Here is a 16,141-nt window from a genome sequence, read left to right as displayed (position 1 = left end):
CGCCCGGGCGGCGGGCGATCGTGCAGCGGGCGTTACGTCGCTGAGCGACCGAAGGTGGATGCGGCGACGAACGCCAGCCGGAGAGTCGGCGTCGGTCACGTTGATGCTAATGTTGTGTGCGACGGCACGAGGACTCCGCGCTTCGTCGTTGTCGGCACTCCTGTCGAGGTTGCGCGGGCTCGCGGAACCATCCAGACTTGTAACATTCTTTTCGGGGCCGGCCCGACTGGGCCCGGCCCCCGCTAGCTAGAGGAGTCTCTCTGTCGCCGAACTCGAAGTTCCGGAACTCAGTGTGGATGCAGGGTTTTGATCTTCTCCTAGAAACGGAAGTGAGATTAATGTTATTCTATAATATTATATATAGAGAAAATATTTGTATCAGACAGACAGGCAAAACTAAAACCTACTTGATTGAAAAAATACATGATCGTGAAAGTCAAGGCTTTATACTCAAAAGTTTTAAAATTTTATTTTGACCCATACAAAATACGAATAGGGTTTTTTTTTACATAAACATGAAACTCATTGACGCTTGCCTGAAAATTACCCTTCACTAATAATCTTATCTACTGAGCCACATGGAGTAAATGTTACAAAACAAATATATTTAGAAAGTTTAATAGAAAACATAGTATTCTTTAGCGCAAAAATCGATAAGCTACGAATAACAATTATCGTGGTACGATATGTGACCTTGTCAACAAATGGTCTTAATGCATTTTTCTGAATTTTGCAAATGAGGTGCACACTAACGCAGAGTTAATGCAGACTAACTGGTTATTTCCATACTCTTGAGTTTCGGATTCCTGGTTAAAAGGACACCTAACAAGGATTGCTTTAAGGTTTGTATGGTGGAGCATGTTTTTAAAAGTTAGCAGTGTATTAAATAAATCGTGTAATAAAAATACGTCAGATGTGTGGAGTATATGGAGCACTGTATCAGCGGTAGTGATTGACGATGTCCTGACCAATTTAAGCCGCGGCGGCCAATCAAGTGAGACCGGCCAACTACGCGGGACATATTATACTGACCAAGTGTACGTGCAAAGACAAGTGCGCTCTGTATCCCCACACTCATAATCTGGTGGGACCGCATTCCGACACGAAAGGAAAGAGTTCAGGCGCGAGGAGTGCGATAGTGTACAATCCAAATAAACTACAAAATTTAAGACTGCTTGATGTTGTTGAATATTTTTCTATAAAACAACCCAATAACTTTTCACTACCCGGCATGGTGTTTGAAACCTCCGAGCTTATATCTAGCCACTAGATCCAAGAGATTGATAGCGAATTGTTGATATTCGACTGAAGTATATTCATTCGGAATATAATAATAATAATCTGCGTCCAGAGTCTTTGTCAAACTACGTTAGAAATTTTAATATGTAAAATTGAAATACATTTTTATAGCATTTCTAACTTGAATTTTTTTTTTAATTATTTTTTTTATTTTTAATTAATTATAAATTAATTATAGACTATAATTAAGTCACTCTTTTTTAAATTGGTGTTATAGGGGTACGGTACAGGTAATATTATCATTCTTCTGTCAAATTTAGGACAGTTGACAGTTAACGAATGTTTGATGTCGAAAGGAAACAGATGAACAATAATTTTCCTAATGCCTTTATTTTCACCAAAAATTTCTAATTATGTTATTTGACTTATAGATAAAGTTTAAATTAACGTATATCGTTACAGTAATTTAATTATTTCGAAATAAAATTGACATAAGAATTCTCAACTAAATTTAGAGAATTGATGCATATGAAACGACCACGCCGAGGTAAAAATCCTATATTTGATTTATTAGATAAAATAAGAATCAAAGTTCATGTTCGCTAGTAGCAGTATTTTATTCATCATCCTTACATGGCATTGTTACAAGGCAAATGGAATACAGCTAAAAGTTTAAATAGTATATGAAATTCGATATAGACTCGTACTGTTATATAACAAAAATGCCATAAATTTTGAAACTGTAAAACTAACAAAAGCAGTTAAATAAAATTTACTGTTACGGATCTCTCTATATAGTCTGATCACATTGAAAATGCAAATGATTATAACGAATATGGCAACATGACAACATTTTGTCGTTATCACGGACAAAGTTAAGTAATTTAAAGCTTTTTTTTAAATTCCTTTATTTATTTTATAATTTATAGTAAAAATCTACCACTTACAAATAACATAAGTACATGACTTAGAGATAGCGGTTAAGTCATCACAATGTAAAAAATAAAAGAGAATTATATATAGTAATTACACAACGATTTTGGTTTATATTGTATTATAAATTAACATACAAAAGATAAATTGGTATATATATATATATATATTTCATTTTAAAAATTCACATTGCTCAAAAAATTATGATTCACGGGAAAGGCACATTAAGGCGCACAAAGCTTTCTGCCTACGCGAAATGTTGTGCACAAAATGCAATGCAATTGAAACACATTAAACCTAATTATTAATAAAATTAATCGTCTACGATTATTATTTAAATTATTTTTCAAACTCAACCTCAAAATTCATCAATATCAAGAAGCTATTTAAGAAAAAAGCCAATAAAAAGTATTAATTGATTATTGCGATTTCCAATTAGTTCTGGTCTTAGTTTTAGTAGTATTTTTTAGATTATTTCATAAAAAAAATACAAAGCCTTATTACTGTTATTACGAAGAAAATTACATCTTAATCATAAAATATTAAAGAACATTTTAAATCAGCAAGTCAGAGCTATTAATGGTATCCATTAAACAGTTTGTTACAACATATATTAAATTTGGAAAGCTTTAAACGACGTTCGATTATTCTCGAAATTTGTAGTGACGGTAGAAAATTTTCAGAAAAACCAGAATAACTTATAATAAATATAAAAACTTATAATTTATTATCGAATGAAAAATAAAAAAAGAACCCTAACCGAATTTTTTCTTATGAAAATTTATCATTCGTTGAAACACAGGCTGAAATATATATTATAACGAATGGAGCCAGAACGATAATATTGAAGTATCTGGTATTTATTTGTGCATGAGTGCCTTTCGACGTTAATCGTTCCTACTTGTTTGAACACAAGTAAAATAATTTGAGTGAATATATATAAACACACATTATTTAAACGCTTATGTTTAGTCAAGTAAATAGTCTCTTATTATACATTGACTCTGAAATGGTATTAATAGTGTTTATATATTTTAACTTAATTCAAGCATAATAGGAAGTAGTTTGTAGGTTGTAGTTTGTTGTGAGGGTTGTTAACTTCAAATACAAATGAAATAATTCAACTATTATGATTTGATGAAATAATCTAACAATTTTTATTCTTCATTTTTAAATATTGCAATAGTATTTCAACTTGGTTTAATATATTATAGCCTAAACATGGCTATGCTCCTATTAGTTGAATTATTTGATCTTTTTCATTACCTTATGTTGCAGTTCGGTGAGAATTTAATGGTAAATAAAGATGGTGGCTTCCTGAAGAATCGCAAGCAGTTGCAAAAACCAAAATTAAATACATACATAAAAATAAACTTAGTAATACATATCGATTTAGAGATGAAGAAGAGAACAAAAGGCATTCGTTAATTTTATCTTTTGTTTCTATACAATTTACGGGAAAAGAAATGTATTTTCATTACTAAGTACAGTTATATACTGAAACTATACCATGTTTTTTATTTTTATTTGACGGAGCTCGATATTTCGACATAATCTACGAATGTCTTTTTCAAAAGATAGAAAATGTCGACTAATATTTTGTATGTAACTTTAAATAGTTTAAATCTAGTAGTACCACTGTATCTAAATGAATCATAGTGTAGATTCCAATAATCAATCGTTGACCACGTGAAACACGAATATCAATTTCATATTATTGGCTATTTTACACTGTCTTAAACGACTAGTGACATTTTGACGTGGCTTTTGACCTAACACATGGCTTGATGGAAACATACATATGAAACAAATATTTCTACGCTTACTTTTGCCACGATACATATGTATGATTATATATTTACAATAAGAATAGCTATTTATTACCTTGAGTCGTCTGGCCCGTGGCCGGCAGTCTTTGTCAGTTGAGCAATTCGACTGAGACGAAACGTTTCAGCCTTTCTAAGTATTGGTTAAAGAGCTCCACGTCATTATGTCCAGCGCCCTGAAAAAATACATTCGTAATAAAAAAACAAAAGTTCTAGAGACTTCTACGAATATTATATAACAATAAGGCAATTTCTAAAGAATATATTTAATGCATAGCTGCACTCACGCATACGAATTACACTTTAAACGAATACGGGTGAACGGATATTAATATCGAAACAATGTCAAATGACTCAGAATTGACTTGATTAAGTATTTTAGTTCAGTGACGATGTATGTTTGGGGGCGATTAAAGTGTATTTAATCAGATTTGCGTAGATTGTATGCATGATTTTGAATTGATATAAAAAAAATCTGATTTTATGAGATTCTTGATGAGCTTTACATATATTTTACAATCTACAATATTAGGTTGTATAACATAAATAATCTGTCTTAATAACAAAAAGTATCAACTGGAATATAATCGTAGTCATATTTTATTAGGTAACATTATTCAGTTTCACGTAAATCTCCTAATATAAAATCATTGATGTGTAGCTTTTCTATTGTTTGAGTTTATCACTTCAAGACATAAACATTGTACTAGGATAAAATTGCATATTTTTTAGATATAGCTTTATACTTTTGTTTGTTGAAAATGGTTCAGGCGCTTTAGAAAGGCCTACAAAAAATATAACAGATGTAAAAAAGGGATTAGGAAAAGAGATTTTTAAGTCTCTAAAATATTATACAGAATGTCATATTCTGCATATATCGCATAAAGAAAATTATCCTAAACATTTATATGTTCATAAAAAGAAGCAACGACTGCTGAAGTTAACTTTAATATTCACAAAATATTAATCCTTATTAAGCTATTCAATATATTCATTTGAAACTTTTACCTTATATAATTTACTTTAATTTATACTTTTACCTTTAGCATGTCGTAAATAAAAATAGTACAAGTTATTTAAATAAAAGCCCGAAAAATATCTTTGCGTATTTTAAGGCGCAATGAACAGTACAGGCAAAGAGATCGGTTTGCAGATAAGTTAAATAAAATCTCTATGAATTATTTATTAAGCTGGGACAAGCATCTAAATATGTAAGAATTAAAACTACGTAATTCTAATTGTATCATATCTTTTAAAAAGGAGAAAGTCTATGTAAATGTATGCATGAGTGTATTGTGGACGTCTAAACGTTTAATTTAATTCTCTCATTTCGAACGTACGTTACGTAATTTAAACAAATAAGGATTATTAGTAATCTATTATTTCTGAGCTTTAATAGCTCCTCCTCGAAAAACGGTTACTTCCAAAGAAGGAGTATTGCAATATGGTTCGCTTATTTCTACAATTTGCACATACCTTCTCTCGTCAAGAGATAATTGTTTACGTGTCTGGCATCAACCAATGGATGCCAAAACTTTGTCTCAAAGGACATTTTTGTAACTGGATCTCAGCAAACTTATCTAGTGGGTTAAACATACCTAGTTTCCAATTCGGTCATTTCGACATTTTTAAGCAATACATACATAACTGCAGACGATAATCGTATAATCTCCAAACTAAAGGCAACGACGTATACAGATTTATGGTAAGCACTGCCTATAGAAGCCGTACTAAGTTCATCGACTTCTGAGAAACGAACTAAGCTCCGGGAAGTTCGAAAAGCAAAAGTGAACACTAAACACCCGATAATAAAGACTAAAAATAAAAGATATAGATTAGCCTATTGGAATATAGTTGAGTTAAAGCCTTAAGATTTATAATTAAGAATAGGAACAGAATTAATCATTTGCGAAAAACCTCAAACATACTTAAAAATTAAAGAGAATGTGACTTTGACTATGAAGAAACATTCCACATGTTACATTACAGACATTTTAGAACAGATTTTGTTTAATTTTGCCTCAATCATTGTGAACAAAATACATGATTATTTTCTTTTAACGCTCGATATTGATCGCGAAGCGAGCAAAACAGTCGGCGAAGTTTTAAAATTAAGATTTTTACATTTCTCACAGTATATATTTAAAATTAAAATTTTTAATCTCTCTCTCTGGCTAGATTTTCCCCCAAGAGATCAAGGGTCTCAATTAAAAAACAATAACATTTTAATGTTTCGAAAATCATAATCTATAATTTGGTCTTGAAGTCTTACTGATTATATCATTGCTTGGCTGAAAATTATAGCTTTTTAGTCGTAAATTAAAAAAGTATAATATATCTTCGACCATATATTGTTTACTTTTTCTATTTAGCAACCAAATAAGAATGCGTATTATAACACTTACCTCTACCCATAATGGCTCTACGGCGCGTGGGCATCGTTCATATATGGCGAGTCCATGAGAGAAGTCTATCACCTCATCTTCAGTTCCATGAATAACAAGAACTGGGGAGGTCACTTTGGGGATTTTATCAATACTGTAAAGAAAAATAACGCACATAACTACTACAGAAATACTCTCCATGAACATATGAACATTAAAAATTAAGTACTAAATTAATAATAGGCCAAAATTTAAGAAAATCATGTTATGAGTCCAGTCGCCAAAGTGAAATCACTAAAATAAGCAACACGAGTAATGTTACTATCACATTTATTATACATATATTTATTTAGTAGTCTTTTTTATACTTATTATATAAACCATTAATGTTGGGTAATATGAGAAACTAGTTGTAAGTTAATTAAAATTACATACAAATAAATAAAAGCAAATGTATAATTCATTAATTATGAAGAATTTACTGATAAGAATTATTATTAACCTTGAAGTGATAAGAGGTTAACCAAAGTCAGACTTCATAATTGTTTTGTCTGCATTATTTTGATCGAGAAATTAAAAACATAGTTTTTATCAAAGTAAACAAAATTTCAAGAGCAAGGCAAGTCTTGTCAACCGATATATAACTACTTCATTTACATTTACATTTCTTAGCAATTAAATTTTCCATCAATTCTAGGATTATATAGTATACAAAGTATCGAATACTAAAGAAAACTTAACATTGGAAGAAAGCAAAGGACACATTAATTATTACATTGTTAAAATATTCGACTTTATGTAAAGTAACGTTTGAACTATGACATGCACTTTTCTATATAAAATTGTGACCTGGTACTACAAGGTCCCAATACCCTTTTCAACCAATGGAAACAACCATTTGACAAATTGCTTAGATAATAATATATTTATTTGTGCTGTCCACAACCAACAATATAACACAAAATAATATAATATAAAAATATTTTTTTTCTGATTATCAAGAGGCAGGGTTATTGATATTGGCACTTTTAGCATCAAGCAACAATTATAATGAATAGTTTATAGAATGCAGACAATTGAAGAATACAACAATGATAAACCATATACAATACAAGTATATTGTATGCCTTGTTAGAAAACCAAGATCATTACCAACAACAATACATAATAATCATGTAGTTTTTAGCCAAGTACCTTCAAAGGTTAAAAAACATAAAAAACAAAAAATGTAATATTTGATCACAGTGAATTTTTTCATCAATAATATAGTTTGTAAATGACATTTTGCTATCATTAAATAATGCAAAAATATATTATACTTACAAATTTAATTTATTTGAATAATTATATATCTGATGACTGATATTGAATACTTAACTTAATCTATATTAAGTTTTAGAAAAAAAAAAAGATTTCTACAATGATAATTATGTTTAACTTCCATAAATACTAATATTTATTTTATGCCTGTGTTTTGACACATACAACACATACAAGTATTAAATAAATAAATATAATGCATCACATATAAGACCTTATGAATGTGACTCATAACACTTTTATAGTAAAGTGTGCATTGTTATTTTAACTTACCTTGGAAATGCATCAAAAAACCAAGTCCTCTTAGTATTAGGAAAGGCTACACGCATGCCAGACATCAGAGGTGAGTGGAGGACAACTGCCCCAACTTCATAACGGGCTGCAAGGTCTACTGTAGGCACTGTACCAATACTCTGCCCGTACAGTATTATATTCTCTGGGCTGATGCCATATCGAGTCCGTAACGCCTGCCACGCAGCATCAATATCAGCATACAAATTCTTTTCGGAGGGCTTTCCACCACTCACACCATAACCAGAATAGTCATAACTGAATATGTTACAATTTATTCTAGTACCTAAACCTAAATAAAAGCTACTCATCTGTCCCAGATCTACAGCGTTTCCATGCGAGAACAATATTGTGAAGCGAGCATTAGGGCTACATCGAACAAAGAGGCAAGCTATTCTATTGCCTCTTGAAGTTCTCGAATAAAAGCCTTCGATATTTTCTTTTTCACGTTCTGAATATTGCCATTCCGCACGCTCAGTAAGAGTTAACGAGAATTTGGATCCAGTCTCATCGGGTGTGAATGCATACGTGGGTTCAGGAGGCAGGAATGCTAACTTAGCCGCGATTTTCCCTGGGCATGGCGGACAACAAAACAGGCAACAGAGTTCACTGAAACTTAACCCGTTCATAGTGAAATTTTATTTTAATTCATCGAAATAAACATTCAAACATTATTCTTTACAAATCACAACTCACGAATTACAGGTCATTGCGAAAATAAAAGAAATTTCACTGATTTTGACAGTTAGACAACATTTCAGCCATTTTTTATGATATTTAATTTTTATTTAGGGCCTTGGAGAGAGTCCTTCAAGCCTGGTTTCGTTTTGAAATCGGTAATTAACTGATATAAATACTTAAAATATTTCAATCACACTTAAATATATACTATAATACATTTAGTTTATGTCTAATATGTCCATAATATTATAATAAGCTTCTAGTATATAGTTATTAGTTACATATATTTTTAGGTATACTGTCTCACTCTCTAACTCTTTTTCTTTTATCATTTTTATTTTGTAAATGATATAAGGGAAGTTTTATTTTTAATAATTTTACTTCTAATATTGAAGTTTAAGAATGTAAGATTAGCGTGTTTTTTTTTTGTGTGTCGGTCAGTTTTAAAAGAACGATCAAGTATCAACTGGCAACTTATGATTGACAATATGTATGTCACTGTCAAACAATTTGCCATTTCCACTTCTCTTTGTTGACAAATATTGTGTATTATTTATTTAGTAAGTATGTTTATTATAAACTCATAAAAAAATTGTTAATATTTCATTACTCTTACTTAGTAATAATTAAGAAAACAAATTAATTATGTACCAGTAAAACGTTCTTATGTAACGATAACGGTAAACTTATTAAAAATAAAATAATTATACTTTTTTTCTTTGTTTTGCCTATGAAATAATGTACTAATCTAACGTATCTCTGAACTTATCTTTCTACTTAAAATAATTTTCTTTAATTTAAATATCGTATTATGGTCTTATTCATAAGTCACCCTTGAGAAATGAGTGAGTGACATAGATTTACCATATGGGGCTACTTGCAGGACTATTAATGGACATATTACTCATACGAGATCTCTCACAGTAATTTTACGTATTGAGCACTGTGACCTTTAATATCACATCACAAAATGTGTGATGTACTACAATCTGTAAAGGAACAATTAGTGGATATTGAAAATGAATGTATATCTCCATGTATAAAGCCCGATGATGTGTATAATGCAGCTGAGCCTTCTTTAGAAAATATGCCTTTGGAGGTAATATTGAAAAAATATATTTATACAAACTTTTTTGTAAAAATATTTATTACTTTTAAAAAGTCACCATATTTTTACAGATTATATTAAAAATATGCTCATATTTAGATGCAAATTGTGTAAAAAATAATTTGAGCAAAGTGTGTCAGAGATTTAATGACATTTTAGATGATATAAGTCTTTGGAAGTATAGAGCTTGTTGTAAAATAAGGGGATGTTTTCCTCCTTTATCTAATTTGGACAGCTGGAAAGAAGAGGATGTTGACTGGACTGAAATGTGCATTGAAATGGAAGATGAGAGAAATAAATGGTGCAATGTGGATAAGACAACGAAACACCTCGTCATAAAAGATGTTCATTATGCATCTGTTGATGCAGTTATTTTGGTGAATGTAAGTAAGACTGATGTCAAGGTAAAATGTTGTGTAAACTAATGGCTTAAGCAGACAGACCATGTAGGCATACCATACATCATAATATCAATATTAAATTAAATGAATGATATGTATTATATATTTCCAGAAAGGTCAAACATGCATTTCTGGTGGTAGAGACAGATGTTTAGCACTTTGGAATGTATTAGATATACAAATAGATGACAATATTGATACAGTGTTAACGGATCTCAAGCCAACAAAAATTAGACATGATGCTCATGCGGGTTGGGTGTGGGACTTAGCCACGGTAGATGTGGATTCGGCTAATACTGTGTATTCTGCATCATGGGACAACACTGTCAAAGCATGGGATATTAATTGTGGCTTTGAGTGCATAGAAACCTTCAAGTAAGTTTATTGTTTATTTAATTATAAAATTTTTCCAAAGACTTTTGGTCCCTTTGCCATTTTACCAGTGTTTTTGTTTATTTTGTATATTTCTAATAAATTTTATACATATGTTTATTTATATCAGGAATTATTGTATAATTCTTACAATATTTAAACTAAGGGCCGTACCTGAGTGATACTTATAAAACTTAATAGCACAAAAACCTTTTAATTTTAGCTTCATAGAAACATTGATTGATTCCTCATAGAAACCTCCACCTTTTCACACTTTTATAGGTTAATTTTCATGATAACAATGAAGCTACCTCCTTGAGACTCAAACTTCATCTAAATTAAGTTCATCTTTTTAAGCTCGAAGCATTAACATAGTTTTTCCTATTTAAAATATTATAGTAGATTTATTTATATATGACAAAATAAATCAATTTACTTGTTTTTTAATGTTTATATAATATGTTAATGGTACACTTGAATATAATATCTTATCAATTTGATAATTATGTGATAATAAATTATAATTATAAATTAAAATAGATAGATATTTAATACAATTTATTGTTATGTTTGTATGTTAAAATTTCAACAGTGAATAGTATACAATGAAATTAGTGACCTTAATTCATAAAATTTTGCAAAGCCTGACTGTGTGATCTAAACAATTAACAAGTAGCTGCTAAAATATATTGAAATAACTTAAGAATAAAAAAAAGGATTATAGTACATTTTATGATTTTGTATATGAATTCCAAAGTTGCAGCTGTGATTTTTCCCTCAATTCATTATTCTTTAACTGAAAAAGTTACAAATTTACATATGTAATTATCAATAAGTCCTGTTGCAATCATGTAGCATCACGAGTGATATTTTGTCTTTCTATGTTGGTGGGATCCATAATCTTCGCGAAAGTTTTTGAGTGTAGGTATAGCTAAATAACGTACCTCAGTTAAACCTGATTGATCAATAGTAATAATATTAAAATCGACTTTGACAATTGAAGAAAATGCTGTAACTTAAATTCGCACGGCAATGCCGTCGCCATATATTTTTTTAATTTAAGAGCCTGTCAAAGGGCTATCGATACTTAAAACGCCCTTCTAACATAATACAAAATTATACTTTCAGTTGTAGTATGTCTGCCCTTTCTGTGGTTGCATATGGAAACAATGTGATGGCTGGTTTATATTCTAAAAAAATATTGACATTTGATATTCGTTGTGGTCCTAATCCTACTAATGTATACAAACCACATAGGGGTCCAATTCTGGCCTTAACGACTCATAAGAATCAAATTGCGTCTGTAAGCGAGGACAAAACGTTAGCAATATTTGACACTGTAGCTGGGAAAGTACTGAAAACTGATATAAAAATGCCTTCAGAGAAAGCATACCCAGTAAGCTTGAGTTGGAATACGTATGCGATGTATATTGGTGATTCGAAAGGATGTCTCCATCTCTTTGATCCTAATAACCACAACTATGTCAGAACACATGAGTTGTGGCAAGAAGCCTCGATAACCGAACCTTCGAATAGAATAGCAGGTTGCCACCAGGGCGACGGGACTTTGATTGCATGTTCAGATAGAGGTGAAATCAAATTTTTGTACAACTCAAGTCCACCGACTGAATATAAAAGTATGCAAACTAGCACCGTCGATGTTACACAGGTAAAATACTTTACATATGCATATATTTAAAATGTTAATTTGCTATCTTGCTTAAACTAATCATAATGAAAAATAAATATATTATTTATTTTTCATTTATATATCATGGTAACCAGTTACATTGTTATTTTTTTTGCTTTTTTATCAGCATAAGATTTGTGTTTTAATGGTCGATGTTAGTTTTCGGGCCTACCCTCTCTTTTACAAAATCATTAATTAGAGTAACAAGTCATATAGAAACCGTTCAGACAATATCCAGAACCAAAAACCTAAAAATAAAATAACCCAAAACTATCAAATTTAATTCAATTCAATTAATTTAACCTAATAAAGAAAAAATAAACCAAAACCATCAAATTTAATTAAATTAAAAACACTATTGAACTTCTTTGGTTATGTGTGTTTTAATCAATAGTTTTTATTATTTAAAATTGATACAGAGAGGAATACATTTTTGTAAAGTCGTTCACATGCTCTTCGCATACACAAATAATTTATATGTGTATTTAGTACACTTTCTTACAAAGACCAACCCATGTAACACTGTACCCTCTTTTAACTTTGCCAAAGTCGTATTGTTATTGTTAATCTTCATTGCTGATAGCAAATGACACTTGCTGTTATTAATAATTATATATGTAATAAATGTTAATTACGTTGACAAGGTTACATCTCATTCCCACAGTGTGCGGGTTATACTTCGACTACACTTAACTAATACTCGTTTTTAATATCCTTGATATAACTTTCATACGCTTACACTTTGAAAGATTCATGTGAATTAAAACACAAGTCAACTCAACTTGCTGCTAAAAAAAATTAACACTGTATAAAAGGCGATCCCTTTACTTAAGCGAGAACATTCCTAAGCGTTCAATGAAAAACTAAATTAAATATGCCATTTCAATAAGGTTTAGCAAGACCTTATTGAAATGGCATATTCTATAATCACCTTAAAGCATTAAAGACAAGATATCGAGTTGAAAACGTTGCAGTACCATCACAAGTCGGTGATGCATAGTTGATTATAACCACAGTTCAGAACATTGAATAACATGCTTTTGCTATTCTTCGGTAATTGGGCATTAGATGTTGTTTTATAATCTATGTGTCCTGTAATCATAATAATCATGGTATCTTTAAGTACCTAGTGTATTTTCTAAGCAACTATCTAAGACTAGAATTGTCCCATTATAAATAATCGTCTGTTTAAAAAATAATATCGAAACTATCAGCGTATCGTCGTTATTTATTTATTGATAATTATTATGATTTTTTTTTAAACTCAAACTACATACTCAGTGACTTTGTCTATGACCAAAATAAAAAAAAATTCAAATACCTACTTATCATAATAAACTGCTGCTACTATAAATAACAATTTAAACATTAATTATTATTATTATATTTTGTTATATAAGTTATAAAAATAGTTATGTCAAAAGTTTTTTTATTTTTTTATTTTTCAGTTGCAGTATCTAAATGGAATTTTAGCTGTTGGAACGTGTGATTCTGCTCTCGAGTTTTGGATACCTAATGAACAATTTAATCACAACAACCTATAAACAATTTTACAATTAGATAATAACAATTTATTGAAAGCATAATATAAAAAATATAATAACTTATTAACTCAAGCTTCCTAACTTTATACTATGACGGTTTAATTGTGGAACAAGTGGTAATGAAACTGTTTGTTAAAGCATCATATTTTTATACTCAAAACCGCTAAAATGACAACTTTATATACAAAATTAAATAAATTAAAAAAAATCACACAATTATTGGGAAAATCTTCAGTTAGGAAAGGAGACACAAAACCCTATGAATGCTCCTTTATATTTATTTTTTCTGCAACATTCCCTATAATTAATATATATTTGTTCCAATAAAATAAATACATACAACTAAATTTGAAAGATTAAGCGCACAAAATTTATGCTATAAAATTTCACAAATATTTAATTGCCTAAAACCTAGCCAGTAATCTCAATTTTTTTCGTATTCTTTTGATTAAATTAATTGTGTTTCTTATAAACTAAAATTAAACCATTATGTTAATCGTTTTTATTACGATTAATTTTTGAACAACATTTCATAATAAAAATAATATTTCGAATGAGTTTTCTTCTCTAGTAGTCTTTCATTTCAAGTCCCATTCCATTTCAGATTTCCAAAAACAGTTATCAATCGAAGATTTTTTTCAGTACCCATGTAAAAATCTTCTTTAAATTGTGAGATTCTCATTTGCTAAGATTCCTTTGCGACTGTCCTAGAATATACGAGTATAATATCAGGGTAATTTTTTCTATAATAACATTTGGAAGAGCACTTAGAAAGGTTTTAATTAAAAAGAAAAAGAATCACTTCATCTCGTCTCAACGCTTTGAATAATTTTAGTGCTGTGGGGAAAAATAGGAGCTTCGTTATTCAACATATTCTCACCAGAATGAAATTAAGTTCTAATAAACTTACTAGATACATTGAATTTATATAGACTCTCTATTTGTGCGATGAACTCGAGTAAAAAATCCAATAATGGAGTTATACGAGCTGATAAAATAAAATTTAAACTCATGCTGAATGTGTGTGTGTGTGTGTGTGTGTGTGTGTGTGTGTGTGTGTGTGTGTGTGTGTGTTCAGGAAAGTGGGTAGTGCAAGAATGTAGAAAGGTCACTCAGAACGAATAAATTATGGCTTATTGCTCTCTATTGGCAATAGGCTATTTAACAATGTGAAAAATAAAGTGTCAATTAATGTAATCAGTATATTATGAGTTTAAAATGGTTATTTATTAACGAAAGTTACAAATTATACTTAATTTATTAAAAAATCCATTAATAAATTTGCATTTTTTTCAAACGTTTGTTACGTGACTTGCCAACTATATGAACCACAGATTGAAATACAGGCATGTGACGTCACCGACTCCATTGCAGCGCCATATTATCCAAGTAGCGTTTAAATAAGGACTTTTTAATATGAAAATTTTCGGCAAATATATACTAGAAATAAAAAAATAAACTTTTATTGCATTCTTTTACCTCTACTAAATAATATCAAATGGATTTTAAAAACAAGTCAAATAGCCTATTGTCGGGTAGTTAACATTTATCAATCTTTATAATATATAATAATCAAATGATTACGGCAAATGCCGCCAACTTGTTTAAACCTGAAGGAAATTTATTGCCTTGTTAACGCACTCGGACGTTGATGTTGGCTTTCGTTTTTTTTAAGGATTTTATATTTAAAACTAGTAGCACTACTACGGTCCTCGAAGAGACGGCCATTGCTGCGACTTGCGAGACATTCAGTTTAAAATATGTGAATACTCAATTGCTTCGATATTAACGCAAAAACAGAATGTAAGAAAATTTGTTTTCAAATTTACGGTAGTAAAATTATAGTATTTTTAGGAAACACAAGCAGAAATTATTAATAAAAAAAAATTGTCATGCGTATATTTAATTACTTATATGAAAACAAAACAATCATAAACAATGCAAATACAAAATATCTATAGAGGAACAGAATCATCTAACAATAGCGTAATCAAGAAATACGAGCGATGTGTACACGACCGCTCGGATCTCTCTGATAGATCGCTCGCTAGGCATGATATGTCCGATATATTATGGAAAGTAATTTCAATTGGATGTCGTCGGATAATCAGATGGCTTCGATTCGATGTAGACGTGTAACCGTTTTCACTGCATCTTAAGTACTATGAATATCGTTCTCATACGACAAAGCATCCAACGTCCAATAACTATAATATTCACCTTATTTTCCTTTAACTTAACAGTAACCCACCTGTGAGAAAGAGATGAAGCAAATGTTAAACTGATTTAGATATCACATCCGCTTAATCTCTTTCTTACATATCGTACAATGATACGTTATACAAAGACAGG

General features: G+C 30.2%; 2 protein-coding genes across 3 annotated transcripts; one reads left to right on the top strand and one right to left on the bottom strand.

Annotated features, from left to right (window-relative positions):
- On the bottom strand, window positions 1-8,849 carry LOC124529753 (alpha/beta hydrolase domain-containing protein 17B). Its single transcript, XM_047103661.1, has 5 exons — window positions 8,690-8,849; window positions 7,976-8,608; window positions 6,404-6,536; window positions 4,057-4,174; window positions 1-317 (listed from the first exon to the last, which is right to left on the bottom strand). The coding sequence occupies exons 1-4, from the start codon at window positions 8,701-8,703 to the stop codon at window positions 4,091-4,093; spliced, it is 864 nt and encodes a 287-aa protein (XP_046959617.1). The 5' UTR covers window positions 8,704-8,849; the 3' UTR covers window positions 1-317; window positions 4,057-4,090.
- A 279-nt stretch (window positions 8,850-9,128) lies between these two features.
- Window positions 9,129-14,346, top strand: LOC124529722 (F-box/WD repeat-containing protein 9-like). 2 transcript variants are annotated; one of them, XM_047103612.1, is made up of 6 exons: window positions 9,129-9,234; window positions 9,558-9,773; window positions 9,854-10,165; window positions 10,296-10,558; window positions 11,684-12,224; window positions 13,694-14,346. In XM_047103612.1, the coding sequence occupies exons 2-6, from the start codon at window positions 9,645-9,647 to the stop codon at window positions 13,787-13,789; spliced, it is 1,341 nt and encodes a 446-aa protein (XP_046959568.1). In that variant the 5' UTR covers window positions 9,129-9,234; window positions 9,558-9,644; the 3' UTR covers window positions 13,790-14,346. The 2 variants fall into 2 exon arrangements, with proteins under 2 accessions (XP_046959568.1, XP_046959578.1); XM_047103622.1 differs by having other exon boundaries at window positions 9,216-9,354.
- The last annotated feature ends 1,795 nt before the right edge of the window (window positions 14,347-16,141 follow it).

The sequence above is a fragment of the Vanessa cardui genome, chromosome 1 (genome assembly GCF_905220365.1).
Source record: "Vanessa cardui chromosome 1, ilVanCard2.1, whole genome shotgun sequence".
Lineage (NCBI taxonomy): Eukaryota > Metazoa > Arthropoda > Insecta > Lepidoptera > Nymphalidae > Vanessa > Vanessa cardui.
Note: the sequence above shows the minus strand (reverse complement) of the source record. Positions and strands in the feature narration are given on the sequence as shown.

Bases quoted from the DNA above. Each gene is read 5' to 3' on its own strand.
- LOC124529753 (XM_047103661.1), bottom strand. The intron at 6,537-7,975 runs GTAAGTTAAAAT...TTTTCTTTACAG, and splicing joins TTTTTTGATGCATTTCCAAG to TATTGATAAAATCCCCAAAG. The intron at 4,175-6,403 runs GTAAGTGTTATA...GTATTTTTTCAG, and splicing joins TAGAGCCATTATGGGTAGAG to GGCGCTGGACATAATGACGT.
- LOC124529722 (XM_047103612.1), top strand. From the start codon at position 9,645: ATGTGTGATGTACTACAATCTGTAAAGGAACAATTAGTGGATATTGAA. The intron at 10,166-10,295 runs GTAAGTAAGACT...ATATATTTCCAG, and splicing joins ATGCAGTTATTTTGGTGAAT to AAAGGTCAAACATGCATTTC. The intron at 12,225-13,693 runs GTAAAATACTTT...TTTATTTTTCAG, and splicing joins GCACCGTCGATGTTACACAG to TTGCAGTATCTAAATGGAAT.